Source organism: Nipponia nippon, unplaced genomic scaffold (genome assembly GCF_047370975.1).
Source record: "Nipponia nippon isolate SJK-2023a ecotype South Korea unplaced genomic scaffold, ASM4737097v1 scaffold_2, whole genome shotgun sequence".
NCBI classification, from domain to species: Eukaryota; Metazoa; Chordata; class Aves; order Pelecaniformes; family Threskiornithidae; genus Nipponia; species Nipponia nippon.
The window spans coordinates 58503378-58525813 of NW_028262336.1; the positions used below are offsets into that span (position 1 = coordinate 58503378).

At 39.3% G+C, this 22436-nt stretch overlaps 1 protein-coding gene across 1 annotated transcript in view; it reads right to left on the minus strand.

The window, feature by feature from the left end:
- Positions 1 to 22436, minus strand: part of GABRG3 (gamma-aminobutyric acid type A receptor subunit gamma3) — a 334473-nt gene that overhangs the window by 18718 nt on the left and 293319 nt on the right. Inside the window, exon 7 of the mRNA XM_087758171.1 lies at positions 1618 to 1770. Within this exon, the coding sequence (XP_087614297.1) occupies positions 1618 to 1770 (153 nt within the window). The remainder of the gene's footprint in view (positions 1 to 1617; positions 1771 to 22436) is intronic.

A 22436-nucleotide genomic window follows, 5' to 3' on the forward strand; every position in this document is an offset into this window, starting at 1 on the left:
CATTAGAAGTTTTGGGAGAAAAAATGTTTGTAAGAATTTAGAAAGTGGGATCAGACTCCTGGACAAGTTCAAGAGACTTAGCAGCTAAAATATCATTCAGAGTGAATGGACTTCAAAGTTTCTTTAGCACTTCATTTTTACTTTTCACTTCAGGGCCTTTAGGCTAGAAACCACAGCACCCTCAAAATTGGTAGTTGCTCAGATTTATTAGTGCAGGAGAGAGACAGGCTGAAACAGGACAAGTAATTTTGAACAACTGTATAAAGGTTGTGTTGTCAAACAAGGCGTCTTCCTCCTGAGATCAAGTACAGCACCTCTACATGGTGTTTGAAAGAGAGCTAACAGAAATGGATTCACATATAAGTAACCGCCATTTCTCGTAAACAATGAGTTGCTTGGATAAAAAAGGATGAGGAGTACTGAGTCCCCTTTGTCAGCTGTTTAGCGGAGTGGAAGACAGAGGTGGTTTGTACAGATGGCCTCTCCTATACTGTGGTTGAACGAAGGCTTGTCAGCACACAGCAGCACTCGAGAACACCCTGCCTGCTGCAGGCTGCCTTCATGTGTCCTCCAAGGAGGTGCACCTGTTCACAGCCCTTGTCCTCCAGTCTTTCCTTGCAGCAGCATCACACTCTCAAACCTGGGGACTCAGTTGCTCCTGTGAATGCTTCCCATCTGATTTCAGTCCAAAAAGTCAGGTGGGTCAGTTTTTAATAATTTGTTCTTTCAAACTGAAATGATTTAGAGAGTCCATCTGGTTAACTGGAGATGGTAACAAACTGCAGCAGGAGAAAGCAATGAATCGGTGGGAACGGTAATCTCCACGCTTGAAAACAGACATGTAAACCTTGACATAGCCTCCCCTTTTTTACTAGACTGGTAGATTTCTGAACCAATTAGTATTGTCAGCCCTGGCAACCACAGTCTGGACTAAAATGTTGTTTTTCCTTTGGTTCTGATGTACACCTATAATTGGCTAGTATATAGCCCTATGCCCTTGATGATAGCAAAACCTGCAGGTTTTCTTACAGACATAAGAATACATGGTCAGCATTTCTAAGTGTATCCTAAAGCACAATGCCAAAATGCACATGCTGGTCCTGACATAAATGAGCTGCTGGAAAACCTATACCAGCATAAATCTCCACAAACTATGAAAAATATCTATACGCTTAGTGTGGAGCTTAACTTCAAGCATGCAAGCTAAAACACTTTGCATGAGTTAATATTATTATATCCCACAGTTTTCTGTATATATGATACATAATGCCCTGTGGGGGAGAGTTTCAGAAGGGAGGGAAGCCAGCAGTGCAATTAATTTATTCTTTAAAAATGTCACTAAAATATACTGAGAACAAGGAGACAGACATTAATTCTAGGATATTATGCAAAATAGGTGGCAGTGTCATTCCAAAGGGTCAGGGTAGTTTACTTTTAATTACCCTGTTAAAGGCAGAAAACCCGAGGCTTCAGTGATAAGTAGATCTGGGTCTGCAAGATGCGGTAGCGATAATCCAAAGCATATAGCTAGTGGTCTCTTTGAAAGGAAACAGACATTTTCAAATGATAGTGTAGAAACTACACAGAGAGCAGAAAAGGGAATTATTAACAACTTACCTAATGCTGTTCTTGCTGGTGTGGCATCTTTTTTAATCCAAAAGGATACCCAGGAAAGAACAACTGTTAATATACAGGGAATGTATGTTTGAATAGTAAAGTATCCCATTCTTCTACTTAAGTCGAAGTATATAGTCATGACTACATAATCACCTGCAATAATAGCATAGAAAATAAATTGACATTGTGGTGAGATACAGACGGTTGTTCACTGAGCTGCTAATTTTTTAAGCTTCATAAAAACACTGCGTATGAAATATTTCTTAGTGTTTTGAGAGCATCTGTGCAGCAATACTCACATGAAATAGAATTCAAATAAACCTTTCAATTCTAATTGCGTTTAGTTTTAGGTCTCTGTGGAAATGTTGACCTATTTGGAAAGGGAGAGGCTCTCAATAATCATTCTGGATGAGTAAATTTTTCAAAGGCATCCTGGCTTTCCAGACTTGACATTTCTGGCTGGCTCTATGACCACAAACGTGAAGCTACTATCATTCACCAGATTCTGTAACCAAGCCACACAAAATCACTCCTGCAAGCTGTGTTTTCCCTGCCCTAATTTCAGGTTTGAGTGACTTCTGTTATCTTCTTTTGAGATATGAATCAGGCAGTAGGGGTCTTTATGGCAAGCGTAGCATGCACATGAGTATGCCTTTACATAAGAAGTCATTTATAGACACTAGAGTTTCAATGCTGGCAAGACATGTCAGACTGCATACTTTTAAAGGACTCATAATTGAAAATCAAGAGTCTCTTTTTGTCAGCATTCCTCCATTTCAAAGCAGTTGTGGTCACTTGTAGTATCCATAAACCTTCAGAAGGTGAGCCTGGATATAAAGTTTATCATTCTGCTCTGATTCATAAAATCAAGAGCTTAGTAAGAAGGCTACTTTATCTCACATATTATATAGTTTTCTTCACAGTATCTCTTTTCCTAACCCTCGTGACTGCACAGGGGATAATAATCTGTTCCTCTCTCTCCAGTAGAGGCTACTGACCTTATCACCTCTCTCCTTACCAACAGCTCCCTCAGCTTCGTAGATGTTAACTACCCTTTTCTCTCAGACGGTCATGGTGATTAACAATAATGAAACTGAACTGAGACCAATTTTTGTACTTGGCTTGAAGTATGTTTCTTCCGTTTCAGGTGTGAAGAGTTTATATGCCTGAGAACTTTTACGGCATATTGTCTGACTATGTCACACTTGACCTAATAAATTATATTGCTTCTTATTACAAACCTTGACTTTCTAGAATATGATATTTGCAGAAGGCATCATTTGCAATAGGTAGATAAGTCTGGCCTGTTACAGCAAGCCATCAGAAGACTGAAGAAATTGGTAGCACAGAGGCATTAATCCCCAAAGGAATGTACATGCAACTCACCCAAGCAGAGGCACAATGGGTTCATTAGGAGTTGAGACAAATTAAAGCTTAATCTTCTAGTAACAGAGAGCATATGAACAAAAGCATTTAATACAGTGGATATTTTGACTATAGGTAAATATTACATAGAAAAGAAATTAATTCAGTAAAAATAACTTCCACCCAAAGAATCCCTGAAGACCACTGTAAAATGAGTGAACTACCATAAACTACAAAGTCAAAGGTAAGTAAAAATCTGAGGGTGGGATTTGGGTAGAGAAACTTAGAACAATGAGTCAAAAGGAAAAGTTTCTATGTGTTAAGTACATCATTTTGAGATAGATATATTTGGAAGAGGTTGATAAGCCTGTGGGTGCTTTCATCCTGCTTCTGTTAGATGAATTCGTACATTTTCATGAGTCCTGTGGCAGTAAAAAGCATGTGACCCCAAGAAGCTGGACAGTCATTTCAGAAGCCTTGTGTATTTGGCATAATGGGACAGAGCTTTAATGAGAGCTCGCTGCTGTTACAAGTAGGAAGTATTGCAGTACATCATGATACAGTGAGCCTTGTGGGTTGTTCACAGTCTAAGGGTTATTTTCATTCCACTAATATCCAGCACTTTTCTCCTTGCAGGGAATGGCACCAAGGAACTGATGTGGATTAGTAACCACTGTTTCTGCTGGCTTATTTTGAGACTACATCAGCTCCCTAATCTGATTTGCCTCACTGAAGAAAGATTTACACCACAGCAACTGAGATAATTTCACAGAAATGGGAGTAAGGCATCAGAGGCTTTGCAAACCAGTGCTTCTACTGCCAGGAACCAACCCAACAACCATGGAAAAAAGCTGATAATGTTTCAAACATTGTCTGTCAAGACAGAAGGATGAGCAAAAAAAGGAAATCAAAGCCTCTGTAAGAAACGTGTCAAGCCTTTACATTTCCCTTACTGAGTTATTGTATCTAGAACTACACGTCTAAGGATAAGCTGCTTGAGAGTGGTATAAAGCAAAGCAACCTGCAGACTTCTCGTTGTGTACAACGATATATGATACACACAATTCAAGTACACACACAGGTCACTGCTCCTCTGAATAGTATCACCGTGATACCCAGCACAGCAAAGGAGAGTGGGGCTATGTACTGGAAAGAAAGATACTGGCTAGTAAGGCAGAGTCCCTGCTTCCAAGGTCTTCTATTGAAATAAACCTGATAAACTGAGAGTAGGAGAAAATTATGGAGCATTTCAGCTGCTTTGCAGACAGGAACTGAGGCAGAGATTAAATAATATAGAGTCCATGATCCCATTTAGTCACAAACTGATTCAGTATCTTTCAGGCAGTATACATTTTGCCTGATTTTAGATACCTAGAAGGTAGATTCTACAGATGACTTGCACACCATGGCCTCCTTTGTATGCTTAATGAAGACAAATTGGTATTTTTAGTATATGGTTTGTCTAATTTGTTTTAGAGGTTCACTTTAGAAGGAGGTGAATGTGCCCAAAACATTTCCATTTCTCTCCAGTGATTAAAAAAGGAGAGCAATTGGCTCAGATGTGGACAAGACATTGTAGACACTTGCAGATGATCCAAGGAGTCAATCACACCCCTTGATTCCATGGTGAAAGCTAAATTGGGTTACTTCTGTGAGGGTGCTAAAGTTATTTTACCTAAATATAACAACATTCTTAACCTTTTAAAGAGTACTTTTGTTATTTTCCTCCTTTGTTTCATGGTTAAACTTGATGCCTTCATCCTTGGGGACATTCACAACTCCTTCTCTGCTTGCTCCTCTGCTGGCTGGCTGGCTGGCTGACTGGCTTGCTTCCTTCCTTCCTTCACTCCCCTGCTCTTTATTACAACAGAACTATTCAACTTCTCTTTATCCCAATTTAAAACCTGTCTAGATACCCCTTCTCTGCAGAACATCCTTCCAGCAAGCTAAATAAAGGAACCGTGACTCAGTTGAATTTTACAAGGAGCTGCAAATTCCCAAGTATCCAACAAAGACCCATAGATGTCTAACAAGCATCCAATGAAAATGAAATCCTAGAATAATGATTGGCTGCATTCATTTATCCGTTAACCTGTTTTCTCTTCTGAAATCCATACAAAAATTCTCACAACGAAGAAGGCAGACCTAGTCATACAGGCAGCAGCTGTGCATATGGACTCACATACTGTACCTTCTGTACTGTAACTTACAGGAACGTGCTGACAGATAATATACCAAGAGATTGGGAGAACAATTTTGTTCACTGGAATTAGTGATGCAAAATGGAAGTAAGAGGAGAATTTGCTGGTTCTCCTACAATACTCTAACCATGCTTAGAAAGGACACAGCTTAGAGACGATGATTGCTGATGACAATGCTTAGTGAATCAACACTGCTGAAATACAGAGCCTCGGCTGGAAGCACCAATGTTGTGACTGCTGTCAAAAGCAAGTATGTTTCCGTACAGAGCATACTGGATGCATTTTTTTTAATAGCTACAGTAAATTACAATTTTCAACTAAATTACTACTTCGGTTCTTCTATACTCAGCCAAGTCAACTTTTGTTGAGACTCCTGAATTGTCTCTTTGCATTCAGAAGAGCCAGCATCTATGTACCATAGCTGCTTTCCTTGATGCACTACTCCAAACTGCATTATTATTATTACAGTCTAAATTACTCCTTCCAGAAGTAATTATTCTCTATGTATCTAAAAGCAATTGTCTGCAGCCTAAAAGAAAGCAACCATGGTACATACATTTCTGACTTGCTCTATACGCACAAATAATTTGTACAAAGAAACTCTCCTCTCTTCTAAAAAACCTGACCTACAATTCATTCTGTATGTCCTGCAGGCATGAGCAACTTGAAGGAGAAAAAAAGCTTTCAAGCACTCTGCACAGTGCCTTCTTGCTCCTTCGACAGCCTTCAGAGCTCCACCTAACATTACTGCCACTGGTAGAAGAGGAGCTGGGGCTGATTGTGTGACAAAGTCCCGCAGTGCAGACAAGATGGGAAAAACCTCTTTCCAAACTGCATATCGTTAAATCAGTGTACTTGGTTTAAAAGTAATCACAGGATGATTGCCTAGCTAGGGAGCACTGGAATGTCTAATACCAAAAAACTTCACTTTGAAACTCAGAGAGGTATTCTATTTTTTAACAGCTTAAATAATTTCCTGGGAAGGCAAACTAACTTTTAACTGAACCATCAGACCATCAGTTCACTGAAATAATGAAAATTACCTTGAGGCAAAATGGTGCCTGTCCAGTTTTCTATAAATGAGAACAAGAGATGCATCTTGTGGGAGCAAATCTGGAGTAATATGAATAGTGTAGCAATGCTTCCCATGAAACCAAGACGACTGCTGTCTGTGACCCATAGGATTTATATTAGTTTAACTTTTCAGTTTGAAAGTAGAACACTGTTTAGAACAGTAATGATTTTTAAAGGAATAGCTGCTATGGATTTTAATGAACAATGCTAAACTATAGCCTGTTTCCTTTGTCTATTGAAGACTAAGGGCATGGTTGATTGAATTGCCAGAATTTTGCTTACACTGCACCAAGAACAAGTCCCTTAAAGGTGAAATGTTTGAGCAGAATGCATTTGGTTATTTTAAGAAAATCTTTTAAAAATAGAAAATGATACAGAATCATAGAATCATTTAGGTTGGAAAAGACCTTCAAGATCATTGAGTCCAACCGTTAACCTAGCACTGCCAAGTTCACCACTAAACCATGTCCCTAAGAACCACAGCTATCTGTCTTTTAAATACCTCCAGGGATGGGGACTCAATCACTTCCCTGGGCAGCCTCTTCCAATGCTTGATAACCCATTCAGTGACAAAATTTTTCCTAATATCCAATCTAAACCTCCCCTGGCTCAGCTTGAGGCCATTTCCTCTTGTCCTGCTGCTTGCTACTTGGGAGACCAACCTCCACCTCACTACAACCTCCTTTCAGGTAGTTGCAGAGACCAATAAGGTCTCCTCTCAGCCTCCTTTTCTCCAGGCTAAACAACCCCAGTTGCCTCAGCCACTCCTCATAAGACGTACTCTAGACCCTTCACCAGCTTCGTTGCCCTTCTCTGGACATGCTCCAGCATCTCAATGTCCTTCTTGTAGTGAGGGGCCCAAAACTGAACACAGGACTCGAGGTGCGGCCTCACCAGTGCCGAGTACAGGGAGACAATCATTTCCCTAGTCCTGCTGGCCACACTATTTCTGATACAAGCCAGGATGCTAGTGGCCTTCTTGGCCACCTGGGCATACTGCTGGCTCATATTCAGCTGGCTGTTGACCAACACCCCCAGGTCCTTTTCTGCCAGGCAGCTCTCCAGCCACTCCTCCCCCAGCCTGTAGCGCTGCATGGGGTTGTTGTGACCCAAGTGCAGGACCTGGCACTTAGCCTTGTTGAATCTCATGCAGTTGGCCTTGACCCATCGATCCAGCCTGTCCAGATCCCTTTGTAGGTAGCCTTCCTACCCTCCAGCAGATCGACACTCCCACCCAACTTGGTGTCATCTGCAAACTTACTGAGGGTGTACTCAATCCCCTCATGCAGATCATCAATGAAGATATTGAACAGGACCGGCCCCAGTACTGAGCCCTGGGGAACACCACTCGTGACCAGCCGCCAACTGGGTTTAACTCCATTCACCGCAACTCTTTGGGCCCGGCCATCCAGCCAGTTTTTTACCCAGTGAAGAGTGTACTCATCCAAGCCATGAGCAGCCGGTTTCTCCAGGAGAATGCTGTGGGAAACCATGTCAAAGGCATTACTAAAGTCCAGGTAGACAACATCTACAGCTTTTCCCTCATCCATTAAGCAGGTCACCTTGTCATAGAAGGAGATCAGGTTAGTCAAGCAGGACCTGCCTTTCATAAACCCATGCTGACTGGGCCTGATCCCCTGGTTGTCCCGTACATGCTGCATGATGGCACTCAGGATGATCTGCTCCATAACCTTCCCCAGCACCGAGGTCAGGCTGACAGGCCTGTAGTTCCCCGGATCCTCCTTCCGACCCTTCTTGTAGATGGGCATCACATTTGCTGATTTCCAGTCCACTGGGACCTCCCCCGTTAGCCAGGACTGCTGATAGATTATGGAAAGCGGCCTGGTGAGCACCTCCGCTAGCTCCCTCAGTACCCTTGGGTGGATGCCATCTGGCCCCATAAACTTGTGCATGTCTAAGTGGTGTAGCAGGTCACTGACCATTTCCCCTTGGATTATGGGGCTTCATTCTGCTCCCCATCCCTGTCTTCCAGCTCAGGGGGCTGGGTACCCTGAGAGCAACTGGTCTGACTATTAAAGACAGGCAAAGAAGGCATTAAGTACCTCAGCCTTTCCCTTGTCCTCTGTCGCTGTGTTTCCCCCCACATCCAATAAAGGATGGAGACTCTCCTTCGCCCTCCTTTTGTTGCTAATGTATTTGTAGAAACATTTTGTGTTGTCTTTTACAGCAGTAGCCAGATTCAGTTCCAGCTGGGCTTTGGCCCTTCTAACCCTCTCCCTGCATAACCTCACGACATCTTTGTAGTACTCCTGAGCTGCCTGCCCCTTCTTCCAAAGTTCATAAACTCTCCTTTTTTTCCTGAGTTCCAGCCAAAGCTCTCTGTTCAGCCAGGCCGGTCTTCTCCCCCACCGACTCATCTTTTGGCACATGGGGACCATCTTCTCCTGCACCTGTAAGATTTCCTTCTTGAAGAACGTCCAGCCTTCCTGGACTCCTTTGCCCTTCAGGACTGCCTCCCAAGGGACTCTGACAACCAGGCTCCTGAAGAGGTCAAAGTCTGCCCTCCGGAAGTCCAAGGTAGCAGTTCTGCTGACCCCCCTTCTTAATTCTCCAAGAACTGAAAATTCTATCATTTCGTGATTGCTATGCCCAAGACGGCCTCCAGCTGTCACATCACCCACATTTCACCGGCTTTGTTGCCCTTCTTTGGATGCGGTCTAGCACCTCAGTGTCCTTGTTCTAGTGAGGAGTCCAAAACTGAACACAGTATTCGAGGTGTGGCCTCACCAGTGCCGAGTACAGGGGCATTATCACCTCCTTGGTCCTGCTAGCCACACTATTCTTGATACAAAATTGCGGGCTTATTGCGGGCTTATTGCAGGCTTATTCTGACTCCTCCAAAATGTGTCAATCACCGTACATCAACAATTTTCACTTCCAGGACCAATCTTTGCTCCATAGCACTCTAGGACCAATGCTTCCAAGCCAAAACGAAGAACAAAATGGTCAAGGTCATGCTGTCACTTAAGGGCTTGTCTTAGATTCCCCTATGGTGATCTGGCATTTAGGTATCTTCATGGTGATACCTAGATAATCAAGATACCATGCTTGGATGGAAGCATGCGTACAGCAGAGAAACATTTGTACCTCATCCCAAATAAATTGAGCATTCTTGGAGTGGTAACAGGCACTCATTACATACATAACTTCTGCATAAGCTGAATGTTTAACCACACAAGAAATGCATACAGGTCTTCAGAGGTGTCATTTTTATATGTATTGCTGTAGTAGCTATGAGACGCCCAGTCACAGGCAAGGGTCTTATATAACAGATATTGAACAACGAGAACAAAAAAGCTTTCTGTGTCCCAAAGATCTCTGGTTTTGAATTCATAATTGCCTTTGGTATTATCAGGGTGTATCTCTGTGTGTGTGCGCATGCACGTACAAGTACAGTGTAGCCCAGATTTGGCTTTCAGCACTTACTTACACTTGAAAAGCAAATTTTCCAGAAATGCATGCACACCATGAGTGCCAACTCATTGCTTAAGTTTACCATTATCACAAATAAATTACTATACCAGTATACAGTGAAAAAAAAAGAAATGCCAACAGCATTGTTCGTGCTTGTAGAAATCATGTTCAATTATAAGTATATACATATTCATAAGCATCCATAATAAAAATAAAATATTGACAGATTAGAGCGTGAAAAGCAAAGACCAGATCCCAGGCTATCTGAAGGCAACAGATTTTTTAAAGTCAAGTAAGACCAAGACTTTGCCCTAACTTATCAGAACCGAAAGACATTAAGTTAGGGTTTTTTTCTTGTGTAATAACAAGAAGAATATAATACTGAGGAACATATTTGTACTTGAAGCTATCAATTTTTTTCATCACAATCAAAAAATTTGCATTTATTCTGTTTGCTTTTCCTTAGACAGTGAACTTTCATTTTCTTTGATGGAAGCAGCATTTTCAAAAGATTTTTTCAAAATGACCGTTTTGTTAAATGTTTGCCTGCTTTTAGAAGTTAATGACTATGTTTCCAGCACATAAAGTTATTTCATCCTCTGATTTTGGCATTTAGTATTAAATCTGGAAAACCAATGAATTTGTTCAAAGATCTAATTTCTTTGTATTGATTTTTTTTTGTTTTCAGAATTATCGGCATACACAGGTCATATACTGGAACTTTTCATGAAGAACTGAAATTAAATAAATAAAAGACCCAATTTTTCAACATTTAAATTCATTGTGTCCCATAGTCATTTGAGAACTACTAGTCAATATTTCTTGTGCCCTAACCAATTCATTATATGCCATACTGGCACTTTCAAAAACGGTTACTTTTGATTCAATTGTAATCATTTCACTGTCTATAGCTGTAGCCTATGTCTTCTGTTAAGTGTCTGGAGTGCTTTGAATGTGCTCAGGAGATGGATCAACATCCATGAACACAATTGACCTCCAAAATTAATTCTAAAAATACAAGCTTTGCAAAAAAAAAAAATTATTATAATGTTTGGTGCCATGATCAAGAATGTTTTGCTTATTTGTATACTTCTGTGTTTATATACTTTATGTGTTGTATACTTATATGTTTATACACTTATACAAGCTGTCCTGCCAAATACATCTATTCTTTTTTCCCAGTCCTACTACTGTATATACTACTGTCCTCCAACAAAACCTATGTGAAATTATAGCATCTTATTCATCTATACGGTATTACGAGCATCAGAATTGCTCTCAGGCTGTTCAGGCCTATTATCTTTAGGCATAACGACGTTTTCATTCTACAACATGAAGTATCATTTCATATGCTTTTTCAAATGAGGTACTAATGAAAACGATGGATTTTTAATTTGACTGTTGTAAGGTACAAGTAACATTGGAAAATCCTCCAAAAAATGCAGTTTCATCAAGCTACATAATGGGAATAAAAATGTATAATACCATAAGCAAGACTTTGATCCATGATTACCAGTACAGTTCGATTTTTGCCTTAACAGTAGAAAAGTTACCCACATAATCTCCATTTGCATTCATGCATCAATCTGAGAGAAAATCAATACACAAATATGGTATAGCATGCATGATCCATTGCTCACTATTTCTTTATAGCAACTAAGTGTTGCTATTTACCATATATAGGTTTTCTTTTGTGCTTGAAGAATAAAAGCGAACAATAACAGATGAAGTAAAAACAGTAATAAATTACCATAGTTTCCTGTGTCAGTGAAAGTAGATGCAAGATCAGAGTGAAAATGAGTGTCATTCATGTAGGAAACTTTTTTTGAGAGGGTATATTGACAGGTAGCTGTGCAATGCTTTTTGAACAGAACATTCCTGATGCTCTGCAGAGCACCAAATACTGTAGGAGGTTTGAGAATGTACAATGTTAATGACTCTTGCGTTCCTTTTGCTTTTAATAAGCACCAAATCATGCCTAGGAACGCCCAGGTTAATGTCATCTGTCAATGCTGATCACTTCTCATTTATTTCTAGGACAGAATTTCTTACTCACAAGACCTGTTGTTTGTGAGAGGAGGCCCCTTTGTACTGAAGTTTGTTATGAAGTCCCACAGGACTGGATTTGGTGAGCTTGTAATTCCAAAAGCAATTGTAATAATTTTCAATTAACTATCAAAAAATCCTATTTCAACATTTTCAAATAGACTGCTCTCTGTTTCTTCCTCAGAATTTAATTTTACACATTTAAAAAAATAATAATAAAAATGCAACATTTTGCTTGACCTGATATTCTTTTTGTTCAAATAAAATGTTCATGAGTTTGGCCTCACCATTGTGACTGTACTGTGACATCATTTATATAGTTGTGGAATGGGGTAACCTGTTTCTTCCTATCCGTACTGATGTCTAGTCCACCTCAACTGTCCCTAACATATGCTCTTGTGGCCCGATTTCCCTTATAATCTTTTGAAAGCTTTAAATAGTATCTCACTGTTGGAAGCCCATCCCCGTTGATCCTGTTGCATTCTGGAAGAGACTACAGTGATTATCTGGTTGCACTTTCTGCATGGTATGAGATTTTTCTGAAGTAATCACTGCTGCAAACCCAAAAGTTATGGATAAATTAGAACATCTTTTAGAAAGGCACCTTCTCTTCATTTAAAAATTTCCAGCAATAGAGTTGCACTGTAACCCTTGAAGTTCTTTCAATGCTTAGTTATTCTCACTGTGAAAAACAGGTGGGTTTTTCTTAGTCTGCAGTCATCTAGCACCAACTCAGACCTTGAGTCTTAATACATCTTTGCTAGACTGAAGAACTCTTTTTAACCAGTTTTCTTTTTCTCATGTAGGTATTTAGAGACGGTAATCAACTAGCCTTTATCCTTCAAGATAAACGCTTATGGTCTTCTAACACAAGGAATTATTTCCAGTCTCTAATAAATCTTCTGGCTCTTTTGTGCACTCCACAGCTTTTCAAGATAACTCTTGAAGTACAGCCATCAGAATTAGATTTATTTTAATAGCAGCTGCATAAGCATAACATATAGAGATAATATAAATGCCCTTCTAGGGAATAATCTTTCTCTGAATACATATCAAAAATCTGTGCTTGGTATTTTGGCCATACCTTCAAACAAGGAGTATATTTTAAAATAACCATTCATTGACAAGAAATACCCCAGAGCCTTTAGACCTGAAGCACCCAGAAAGGCAGGTCTCCAGTTCTGGGGGAGCAAAATCCAAAGGCTTCAATCCTGAATGCATGCTTCAATCCTGAATACATGTTCTGAAATACAGAAATGCCTATTGGCACTTGAATCCAGGCTACAAAGCTATCTGAACTGCTTTCTACCCTGACTTGTATCTATTATTGATCACTCCTTCAACCTTTGTGTCACCTATAAACTTAATGAGTCTTAATGTTATGATTGCTTCTCCATCATTAACAAAAATTATTAAATAGCATCAAGCCAGAAGACAGAAGGTCCTGCTGAATAATGGTTTTTCTAGCTACATTGTGAATCTTACTAGGTAGTCAAAATTTAATAATTTGATGTGTGACACAATGATTTTCTTACCACTGTAGCTTCTTAATCAAAATGTCATACTGCATCAAGTGAGATGTCTTACAAATGTACATTATATCACCGGATATGTATAAGCTCGGAAGATGATATTGAGCTAGTTTGACAGGAGTTAGTTTCTATGAATGAATGTTTATTTGTGTTAATTATATTATCCTCTACATTTGTATTAATCTATTCCAGGATCAGCTGTTCCATAACATTGCTCGAGATCAATGCCAGGATGAAAAGCCTGCAATTACTTTGGTCATTTTATTTACAGTTTTTTGAAACTGGGAGGAAGAAAAAAAAAGGAAAAAAAAAAAGTGTTTTATTTCCCCTCAAGCCTTCCTTGAGGACTTGTTACAAATGGGCACTAGTGATCCTTGGTCAGCTCTTTAGACTATTGTTATCAAATTATCAAAGGGCGTGTTAAGTAAAGAAGGAATTAATGAAGAGGTTGTGCTGGGGAAGTGGCTGGTAAAATTAGGATAGGATAGGATAGGATAGGATAGGATAGGATAGGATAGGATAGGATAGGATAGGATAGGATAGGATAGGATAGGATAGGGTAGGGTAGGGTAGGGTAGGGTAGGGTAGGGTAGGATAAGATAGGATAGGATAGGATAGGATAGGATAGGATAGGATAGGATAGGATAGGATAGGATAGGATAGGATAGGATAGACTAGACTAGACTATTTCAGTTGGAAGGGACCTACAACAATCATCTAGTCCAACTGCCTGACCATTTCAGGGCTGACTAAAAGTTAAAGCATGTTGTTAAGGGCATTGTCCAAATGCCTCTTAAGCACAGACAGACTTGGGGCATCGACCACCTCTCTAGGAAGCCTGTTCCAGCGTTTGACCACCCCCTTGGTAAAGAAATGCTTCCTAATGTCCAGTCTAAGCCTCCCCTGACGCAGCTTTGAGCCATTCCCACGCGTCCTGTCACTGGATCCCAGGGGGAAAAGATCAGCACCTCCCTCTGCATGTCCCCTCCTCAGGAAGCTGTAGAGAGCCATGAGGTTGCCCCTCAGACTCCCTTTCTCCAAACTAGACAAACCCAAAGTCCTCAGCCGCTCCTCACAGGACATGCCTTCCAGCCCTTTCACCAGCTTTGTTGTCCTCCTCTGGATGCATTCAAGTACCTTCACATCCTTGTTAAGTTGTGTTCTCTGTTTTCCACACATAAAACCAGTAAGTGATTACCTGCATTCAAAAAACCTGCAAGAGTTAGTTTACCTTTTACACTCTAACTTTCTATCTCGCACCAAACTCCTGTGTGCTGGATACAATGCTTTTTTAGTTAAGCAATTGTAAAGGGTAAGGTCAAGAAATTCCAAGAAATACTAGTATTTGCAGAAAGAGTTTTCTTATGTAGTCTCAGATTAAAGCCATCTGGCACAGCTATTTCTCACTTCACATTATAGGTAGATGTGTTTTGTTTTTCTACAGCGGTATTTGGTAGTCTTTAAAAGATGCAAGTCTCCATTCTGTTTGCTGTTTTATCTGGTAGAATAAAGAAAAATATTGATCCATGTGCATTCACACTTATTTACTTCCAAGACATTTGACAGCTGGAAAAAGGTAATGCCACTTCTGATTGAGTGTTATTTTAGCTCCTTCTTTGCCTACTCAAGCATTTCCAACTTGATTATTATCAGTCTTTCTTACATTCCCAACAATGACTATTTTGTCTCTTCAGATTTCATTGGTATCAGCTTTTCAAATATATATTCATAAACTAGCCATGACTATTGCCTTTATTAATTTCCCTAGCTTGTACCTCTGGTATTCATGTGATGTTTTTTCCTTCACATCCCCTACTGCCTTTGTTGCAATGTGCTGTTAATAAATAAATTTTGTTCCAAATAAATGCTCCCTTTTTTCCTGTTCCTACTAGACTTTTTTCTTTAGTGTACTGCCCTCCTGGATTGTCTAGTCGGTCTGTTTGGTACTGCCCAGTTCCTTTGTGGTGAATGAAAAAGCCAGCCTAAATCTCATCCAAATCCAACTACTTCTCATCTGTTCATCTGTATTTATGAGTACTATTTTTCATTTCAGATCTCCATGCTCAAACTTTCACTTGTTTTTATCAGAAGTATTTTCTTCTTTTAGTTCAACGGGTAATAAACTTTGCTTTATCCTGCCAATAGCGTTAGCTTAAAATTGTTAAAGACATAAAATGAGAGATTTAGCCCAAGTCTCTTGATATTGCTCTCCTCACCGTCTCTAGTGAATTGCTTTATCTGATCTGAATTATCTTTATCTGATATTCTGCAGTGTGAAATATTTAAATTACAGGAGAATAACATGCACTGATTTTTTAAGGGGATCCTGTTAAATTACACACTGTCAGAAAAACTATCAGTGCTATCCCTGTTGCAAATGAAGGAATAGAGCTGTTTTGCCCGAGTACCTTTCAGTAACACGTTTTAATCATTCTTTTCAGTCCTGGGCAAGAGCCTACGTGTCTTTCTACATCTTCCCTGCATGATCCAGAAAAGGAAGAGTGGCCATAAAGAACTGCAGAGAGAAGAAAGGACTCCTGTAAAATTCTGAAGAAAGGGATGAGCAAGATAAGTGGTTCAGTGACAAGAAGGTGATGTTTCATTCACAATTCATAGTTAATTGTAGAATGGAGCAACTAAAGTGCAGGAAGATATCGACATCCACTGATGCCAGAAGTTAAGTAGTTTTTGGCAAACAAAAAACTAGTTCTGTGTAATGAAGCCAGACCAAACTATGGATTTATTTTTCAACTATGCTAACTTTTTGAAGAGCATATGGTAATATCTTTGATTATTATTTTATAGGTTCCAGTTTTCCTCAACTACAAACACCGCTGCAATTATCTAAAAATGTATGAGTTTGGGGAGGGAGTGGAGTGTCCTGCTATACTTTAACCCATGAACCACTATTAATCACCTATTCACATGGGTCTTTGTGAAGAGGACTGTATGTCAGATATGTGCAAATTAAAAGGGAACATGAGATGATTCCTAACTGACTGTAACACTACAAAGTCTTTGAAAATTCAGCAACTTCAACCAACTATTTACAAGAGGAGAACAATTTGGGAATGGCTAAATATGGGAGAATCTATTAATTTTTTTAACTATTTAATGACTGTACTGCTCTTGTGGCTGAATCTCCAGTCTGCACATAGAAGCAAAGAGCAGAGTGTGCAATTTCAGTTTCATTTTTCCCACGTCTGTAAAATATTAAGTTTTCATGCATGTTTAGTTGAAAGGGCCAAGTCTGTTTCATTCATGTGAAAGGACTCAGTTAAAAATTTGAAGAGCTACACTGGTGGAACAGAATAACTACGGAAAGACTGGAGGCTGGCAGTTCATCATTCTTGCATACCTCTGGTTGCACTGCTTGTTTTCAGCATGAACAGCATTTGTTGCTGGGCCTCTCAGGCTTGGGATTTGTAACCATGCCCTGCTTTCATTAAACAACTAGGTGTGAACTCTAGCCCAGTGGATGTCTTCTGCTGACTGCAGCCTAAATATTAGTGGTAGCAATTTCAAAAGCATTTCACTCTATTGGAAATCAATGAGGTAGAGGTTTCTAAGTCAGTTATGCCACATTTTTACAAGGTAATTGGATGAACATGAGGGAGGCTTTAAGCACAGCATGCTCTGGCACCAGCCCATGTTGCAGCTATATGAATGCCTTGCTAATACTGATGGATTGCCAGTCTTAGTGGGATCACTTGGGACTACTGCGACTGGGCATTTGCTGCATGAAAGGTCCCTCATGACTGTATGCACTCCACAGATTGACCAACAGGGACTTTTGAGAGTTCTCTCATAAGTACATTGGTTTTACATTTGCAAACAGAATCTGTCAGTACTGGTCATCTAATGAAAAGAGTATGGGACCTACATTCTCTACATTTCACTCAAATTAAGTCTTTTGAAGAAGACAGTGTAGGAACATTTCCATTTCTGAAGGGTTTAGGACTGCAAAAATGAAGTGTTTAATGAGGTACCTGAGGGGCAGCCAAAAAATTTCAGTGGTAGTCATAATTTAAGCCTCTGATTTGTTTTTTTCACAGCCAGCAGTCTCTTTGCCCTGTGTTTTGCTTCCACAGATGAATCTGAATGCAACATAGAGAGAAAATACCACATGCACAAAATGGTAACAGGTTAGAAATAACCAGCTGGGGAGATATGATTCAGCCCTGTGAGAAGGAAACTCAGGAAATTCATAAATAGTTAGGGTCCCATTAAATAGCATACACACCTTTGCAACCTGACCACATACAGAACAGGCATCACATCTGAGGCCTGCTTTGCCTAAGAGCTACCTGAGCAACAGTCTTCTTCGGGAAAGAAAGATAAACAAGTTTTTCATATTTTTCCCCAATAACATACTGATTTTAGAAACCACCAGACTGGAGAATGAAGTACCTTATTTACACGGGTTGGTCACAGGTCTCAGCAAGACAATTAATATTCACAATGCTTAGTAGGCATCAACCTGAGGGGAAGAGTCAGCTCAAGGGAGAAGACTAGTCTTAAGTTTCACTCCGTGAAGGGTGCGATAACCGAATGCTATGGCTGGATCTGTGCTGACAGCACTGCCTTATTGAACACTAGCTTTTGAAAGTTCAATGATTTGCAACATATTCAATATTTAAGAAGGACATTAAATTAGACCAGGGTAGAGGTTGGCACTGTGTAAATAGGTGCTCAAGGTGTTTCTGTCAACAAGGAGTAAAGTTTGTTGTGTACATTTGTTCCAATAAGACGTGCTTTCAAGAAAAGCCTGGGGAAGGCCCAAACATTGTGCCTATTCCCTTTTCTCCTTTCCCTTTTTTTTTTTTTTTTTTTTTCCTGTTACTGCTCTTTACAAGGAGAGCCAATTCCTGTGTGCGGATTATACCTTATAGAATAAGAAGTGCCTTCTGGAACTGAGTTACCACTGATCAATTACTGTTCATTTATTGATGAGCCCGACTATGACAAGATGCTCCACGTGAAACTTAATACTTTAGGCAAACAGCTTGAGTATTTGGATATTAAGATTAGTTTTCCTTCAGTGTGTTCCTTCTTTGACTACATAATTTGAGCCTTGACTACCAGTAATTTTATTCTACATCTAGACCTCTGCTGGCCATTATCTCCAATTCATACCACACTGTGCAGTAGACTTGTGCCCTGCTAGGGTAAAAGGCTATTATGCTAAGTCCCTACATGGTTTAGACCCTGGAATTAGGTTTCTATGGCACTGCCAATGACTTATGGTAAACTTTGTGTACATAAATAAAATGTTAATGAGATGCTAATGGCAGGTGTAACCTCCTTAAACTGTCAGAAAATGAATAAGAGGGACTGTTAAAAATGAAGTGCTTGTAAGAGCCTGAAGAATCACTTGGGATGCAAGTAGGTTGCTTTTTCATTAATATTTAAGTGTATTTTTAGGACAAGGACAACAATACTGATACATAAGAAACTGAACATGACAGATCACCTATGAGCACTGCCTTGAGATTATATTTTTTTATGTGTAGCTGCATTTGGTCAGCATTTCCCAGAATTTTTAGGGATGCATGGGTCATCTGTGAAAATGTATTCAGAAATGAATTTTAGCAAACAATACTGCAGCCTTGGAGCTTTTTACTTTCAGAACTTTCAGAAAGATTACCCTAAAAAAAGAAGAAAGTTGTTCCATTGGTTAAAGATTTCTTAGTACAATTCGTAACCTGCATTGATTTAAACTGTTATTTTTGGCAAGTACTGTAATTGATGATTGACACAAACTAATTGCTTTGGCTATTTTGGAAACAGCACATTTAAATAACCACAATACTGAAAAGAAAACCCAAATCAAATCCCTTCTTATTCTGAGAATATCTTCAAATCAATTCAAATATGAAACCTCTAAACACTTTCTCCATGCTTTTCTCCTTGAATCAACCTTCTTCTACCTGGTTTATTTCGGCTGGAGCTACCTCTCCTCAGGCAGTCTTCATTTCTGTTTCATTATTTCCTTATTATGATTCTTTTCCTACTTTAAGCAAAGAGATATACGCAATTGAGCTCCATCTCAACATATCACACACTTTTTTTTTTTTCTCTAGCATACTCCTTCTTAGTCTACGAATTACTTTGGAATTTATCACTTCAAGAGTTTTCTATAAGTTGAATTTTAATGTCAGAAAATGCAATTTGTTCTCTAAAATAATCATTAAACACAGCTTCTTGATGAAGCCAATGGGACCGATGAGTAATGCTGTTGTCTAAATACCAGCCAGAGTGACCTATACTCTTGCAAGATAACACACATGTCTCCATCAGAAATGGCAAACATAATTAGTTCCCATGAGCACTTAGAAATATCTTCCTATTCTCATGATATCTTTTATGATACTATCCATGAATTATTAATTTTAAGTGGTTTTAATCAAGGCCTGCATGATTTAATGTAGTAGACAATATTATAAAAACATTTCTGATACAGTACCATAGATGTGAAAATACATAAACATTAAAGATAACTCTTAGGACTGAAGCAATATATGAATTTAGCAGCTCAAGACTGTAAGATTATTATTTGATTAAACTTGGTGTATATATATTGTTCCTTGCCATCCCACGCTCTCAGTCTTGCAGTAATGGACTTCAGCAATAATTGATATTCTTACATCTACTCCATACTTGAATGGATTTCTATACAACCCCATAATCATTCAGATTTAAAAAGAAAAAAGATGAGGTCAAGACAGTCTATTATTCCTTACTAGAGACAGGCAGTCCAGGATCTGGAGCTTCTAATGTACCTGTGATATTTCTAATACAATAAGAAACTTGGATGGATATAAGCAAGAACACTCTAAATCTAAATCTAAAACTAAAACTAAATCTAAATCTAAAACTAAATCTAAAGCTCTAAATCCGGCATGTTCTCTTTTCAGTTGTTGGCTGCACATCTTTTCCCTTGTAAGACTTTTCTTGAAGAAAAGTGCCGTTCGCTTATGTTATCCTGTCCTGCTAAATGGGGCTCTGCAGGTTCTCTCGCAGTGATTGTATAGGGTAATTCTTTAAACAGGTTCACATCAAAACCAGCAGACTACAATGTTAAGAGCTGAAACCTTCCTTTTTGTTCCCTGTGTTCTGCAAGGGTCTTTCAGTACAGAGCAGTGCATTGTTAATGTAGATTGCCTTGATTTTCCCCGCAGGAGCCTATCAAGTCTCACAAAGCCCGAAACCCTGCCAACAGGGAATATTACATTTTTAGCAGTTTCTTCCAGATAGCAATGAATGACAAAAGCCAAAATGGTCAAAGCTTTGTGGTTCTTGCATTTAGGAGGTTGTTTGTTTGTTTGTTTGTTTGTTTGTTATAAAATAAGCAGCCTTATTTCTTGATTTTCATCCAAAGTTTTGCTAGATTCAATGGCCTCTATTGAATCGATCCACTTCCCGATTGAGAAAAGGTTTCCCTGAACATTTTCTTTCCTTAATTTATTTGTAGGCCACCCTGCAGCCCTATGGATACCTGGGCTCAGTGACTGATACTGTAGCACCCAATTCCAGAAAAGGACAAAACACAGACATTTTGCCCTGGATTCATAAGCATTTTGTTGACAGCAGAGAACTGGTGAGATCTGAGGGTCTTGGACTCCCTTCCAGGCTCTGAACAGCAATGTAGTCTTTCCACAAGGCTTAATATATTCTGCTTCTGTCCAAAGCCCTTTCTCATTCACAGCTCTGACTTTCTAGCTGTTTTATGCAATCAGTTCCAGCACGAGTTCACCAGCTTCTCATCCCAGTCCCAGACTCCTCACACCTGCCATCTCCTTTCTCACCCGTGCCCCAGACTTTCCTATGCTGCATAGCTCCATTTCCTACTTCAGAAGTTTTCTTGTCCAGCCTTCCCCAAGCTCTTTCTCTGTTGGTGTTTGGGTTTTTTTTATTATTATTATTATTTTTTTATTTTCCTCCTCTCACAGGCTTCTAGTCCCGTCTTTCCCACTTCGCCTCTCCCTGGGTATTACTGCTCTTGTCCAACCAGTCCTGGACCCTGATCTGAGCTTCCAGTTTCTCATCACTTCCAGACTCTTTCTTCTTTTGGAAACTTTTAAGATTGTTTAATGAATTTATTAGTGAACTGTGAACAGTAATGAGGCAAAAATCACCAAATGAGGCATGCTTTTAGGTTAATTAAGTTTGGAGAAAAACATGACCTGGAAGAGAGGATTTCTTTCCTCCTAGACCTACAGGACATTTTTATGTTTCTCTTTCAGCATGATCTCCTGACCAGAGGGAGCCTGGACTGGGCCCACAAACTCTTCAAACACAGAACAAGGCAAGGTATTTTCCCTGGAAAAGTGTCATGCTGGATTTATTAACTCTAAGGTACAAGCTCTTCCTTGCATGCCTTAACTCACAGGGTGACCTCATGCAGGTGGAGTGAGGACATTTTAAACTAAACTAGCCCTCTTCCTCAAAATGATTTATTTCAATATAAATTTATTTCCACAATTTTGTATTATTTGAGCTCTTTCTTGTTTTACTTATGGAGTGAAATCTTTTGGATGAATAAAGCAAAGCATTAAACAGAATATTTAACTGACTAAAACTGCTTAGAATTTAGCTACTTAAATGGACAGACAAAAGACTGGACTATAGTCTTACAAATGCCAGGGCAGGCCTGTTTATGATTTACATTGTTGGATTACATATTTAAAGAAAAAGGATGAAAAGAGCTAGATATCTTCTCAACATTTCACTTACTTACCATTAAGTCAATATTTCTTGAGAATATTTCCAGGTGCTTAAGCAATTTCACTATAAGATTGTATCAAGTTTTAATGACATTTGGGTGGCTGAACATGTTTGATTAATAAAACTGCTGCTTTTTGTTATTAATGCTAAGGTTGTCAACTTAGTAAAAACTCTGAAATGGAAAATCAAAGCTGGAGATCATCAGAGATCCTGTAATACTAATGCTTGAGGCTGCATTTACATGGAATTGCAAAGGGAGAAAACTGTGTTTTATCATCAATAAAAACAGTACATGTTTAATTCCACAGACACTGTTATAAAGAGGTTTTCCTGGGTTTGTTGTTTTGTTTGTTGTTTTTTTTTTCTCTTTTCTTTAAGCATATTTAACTGGCACTAGATGCAAATCTCAAAGTTTATATATTGCAGATGAACAAGTAAA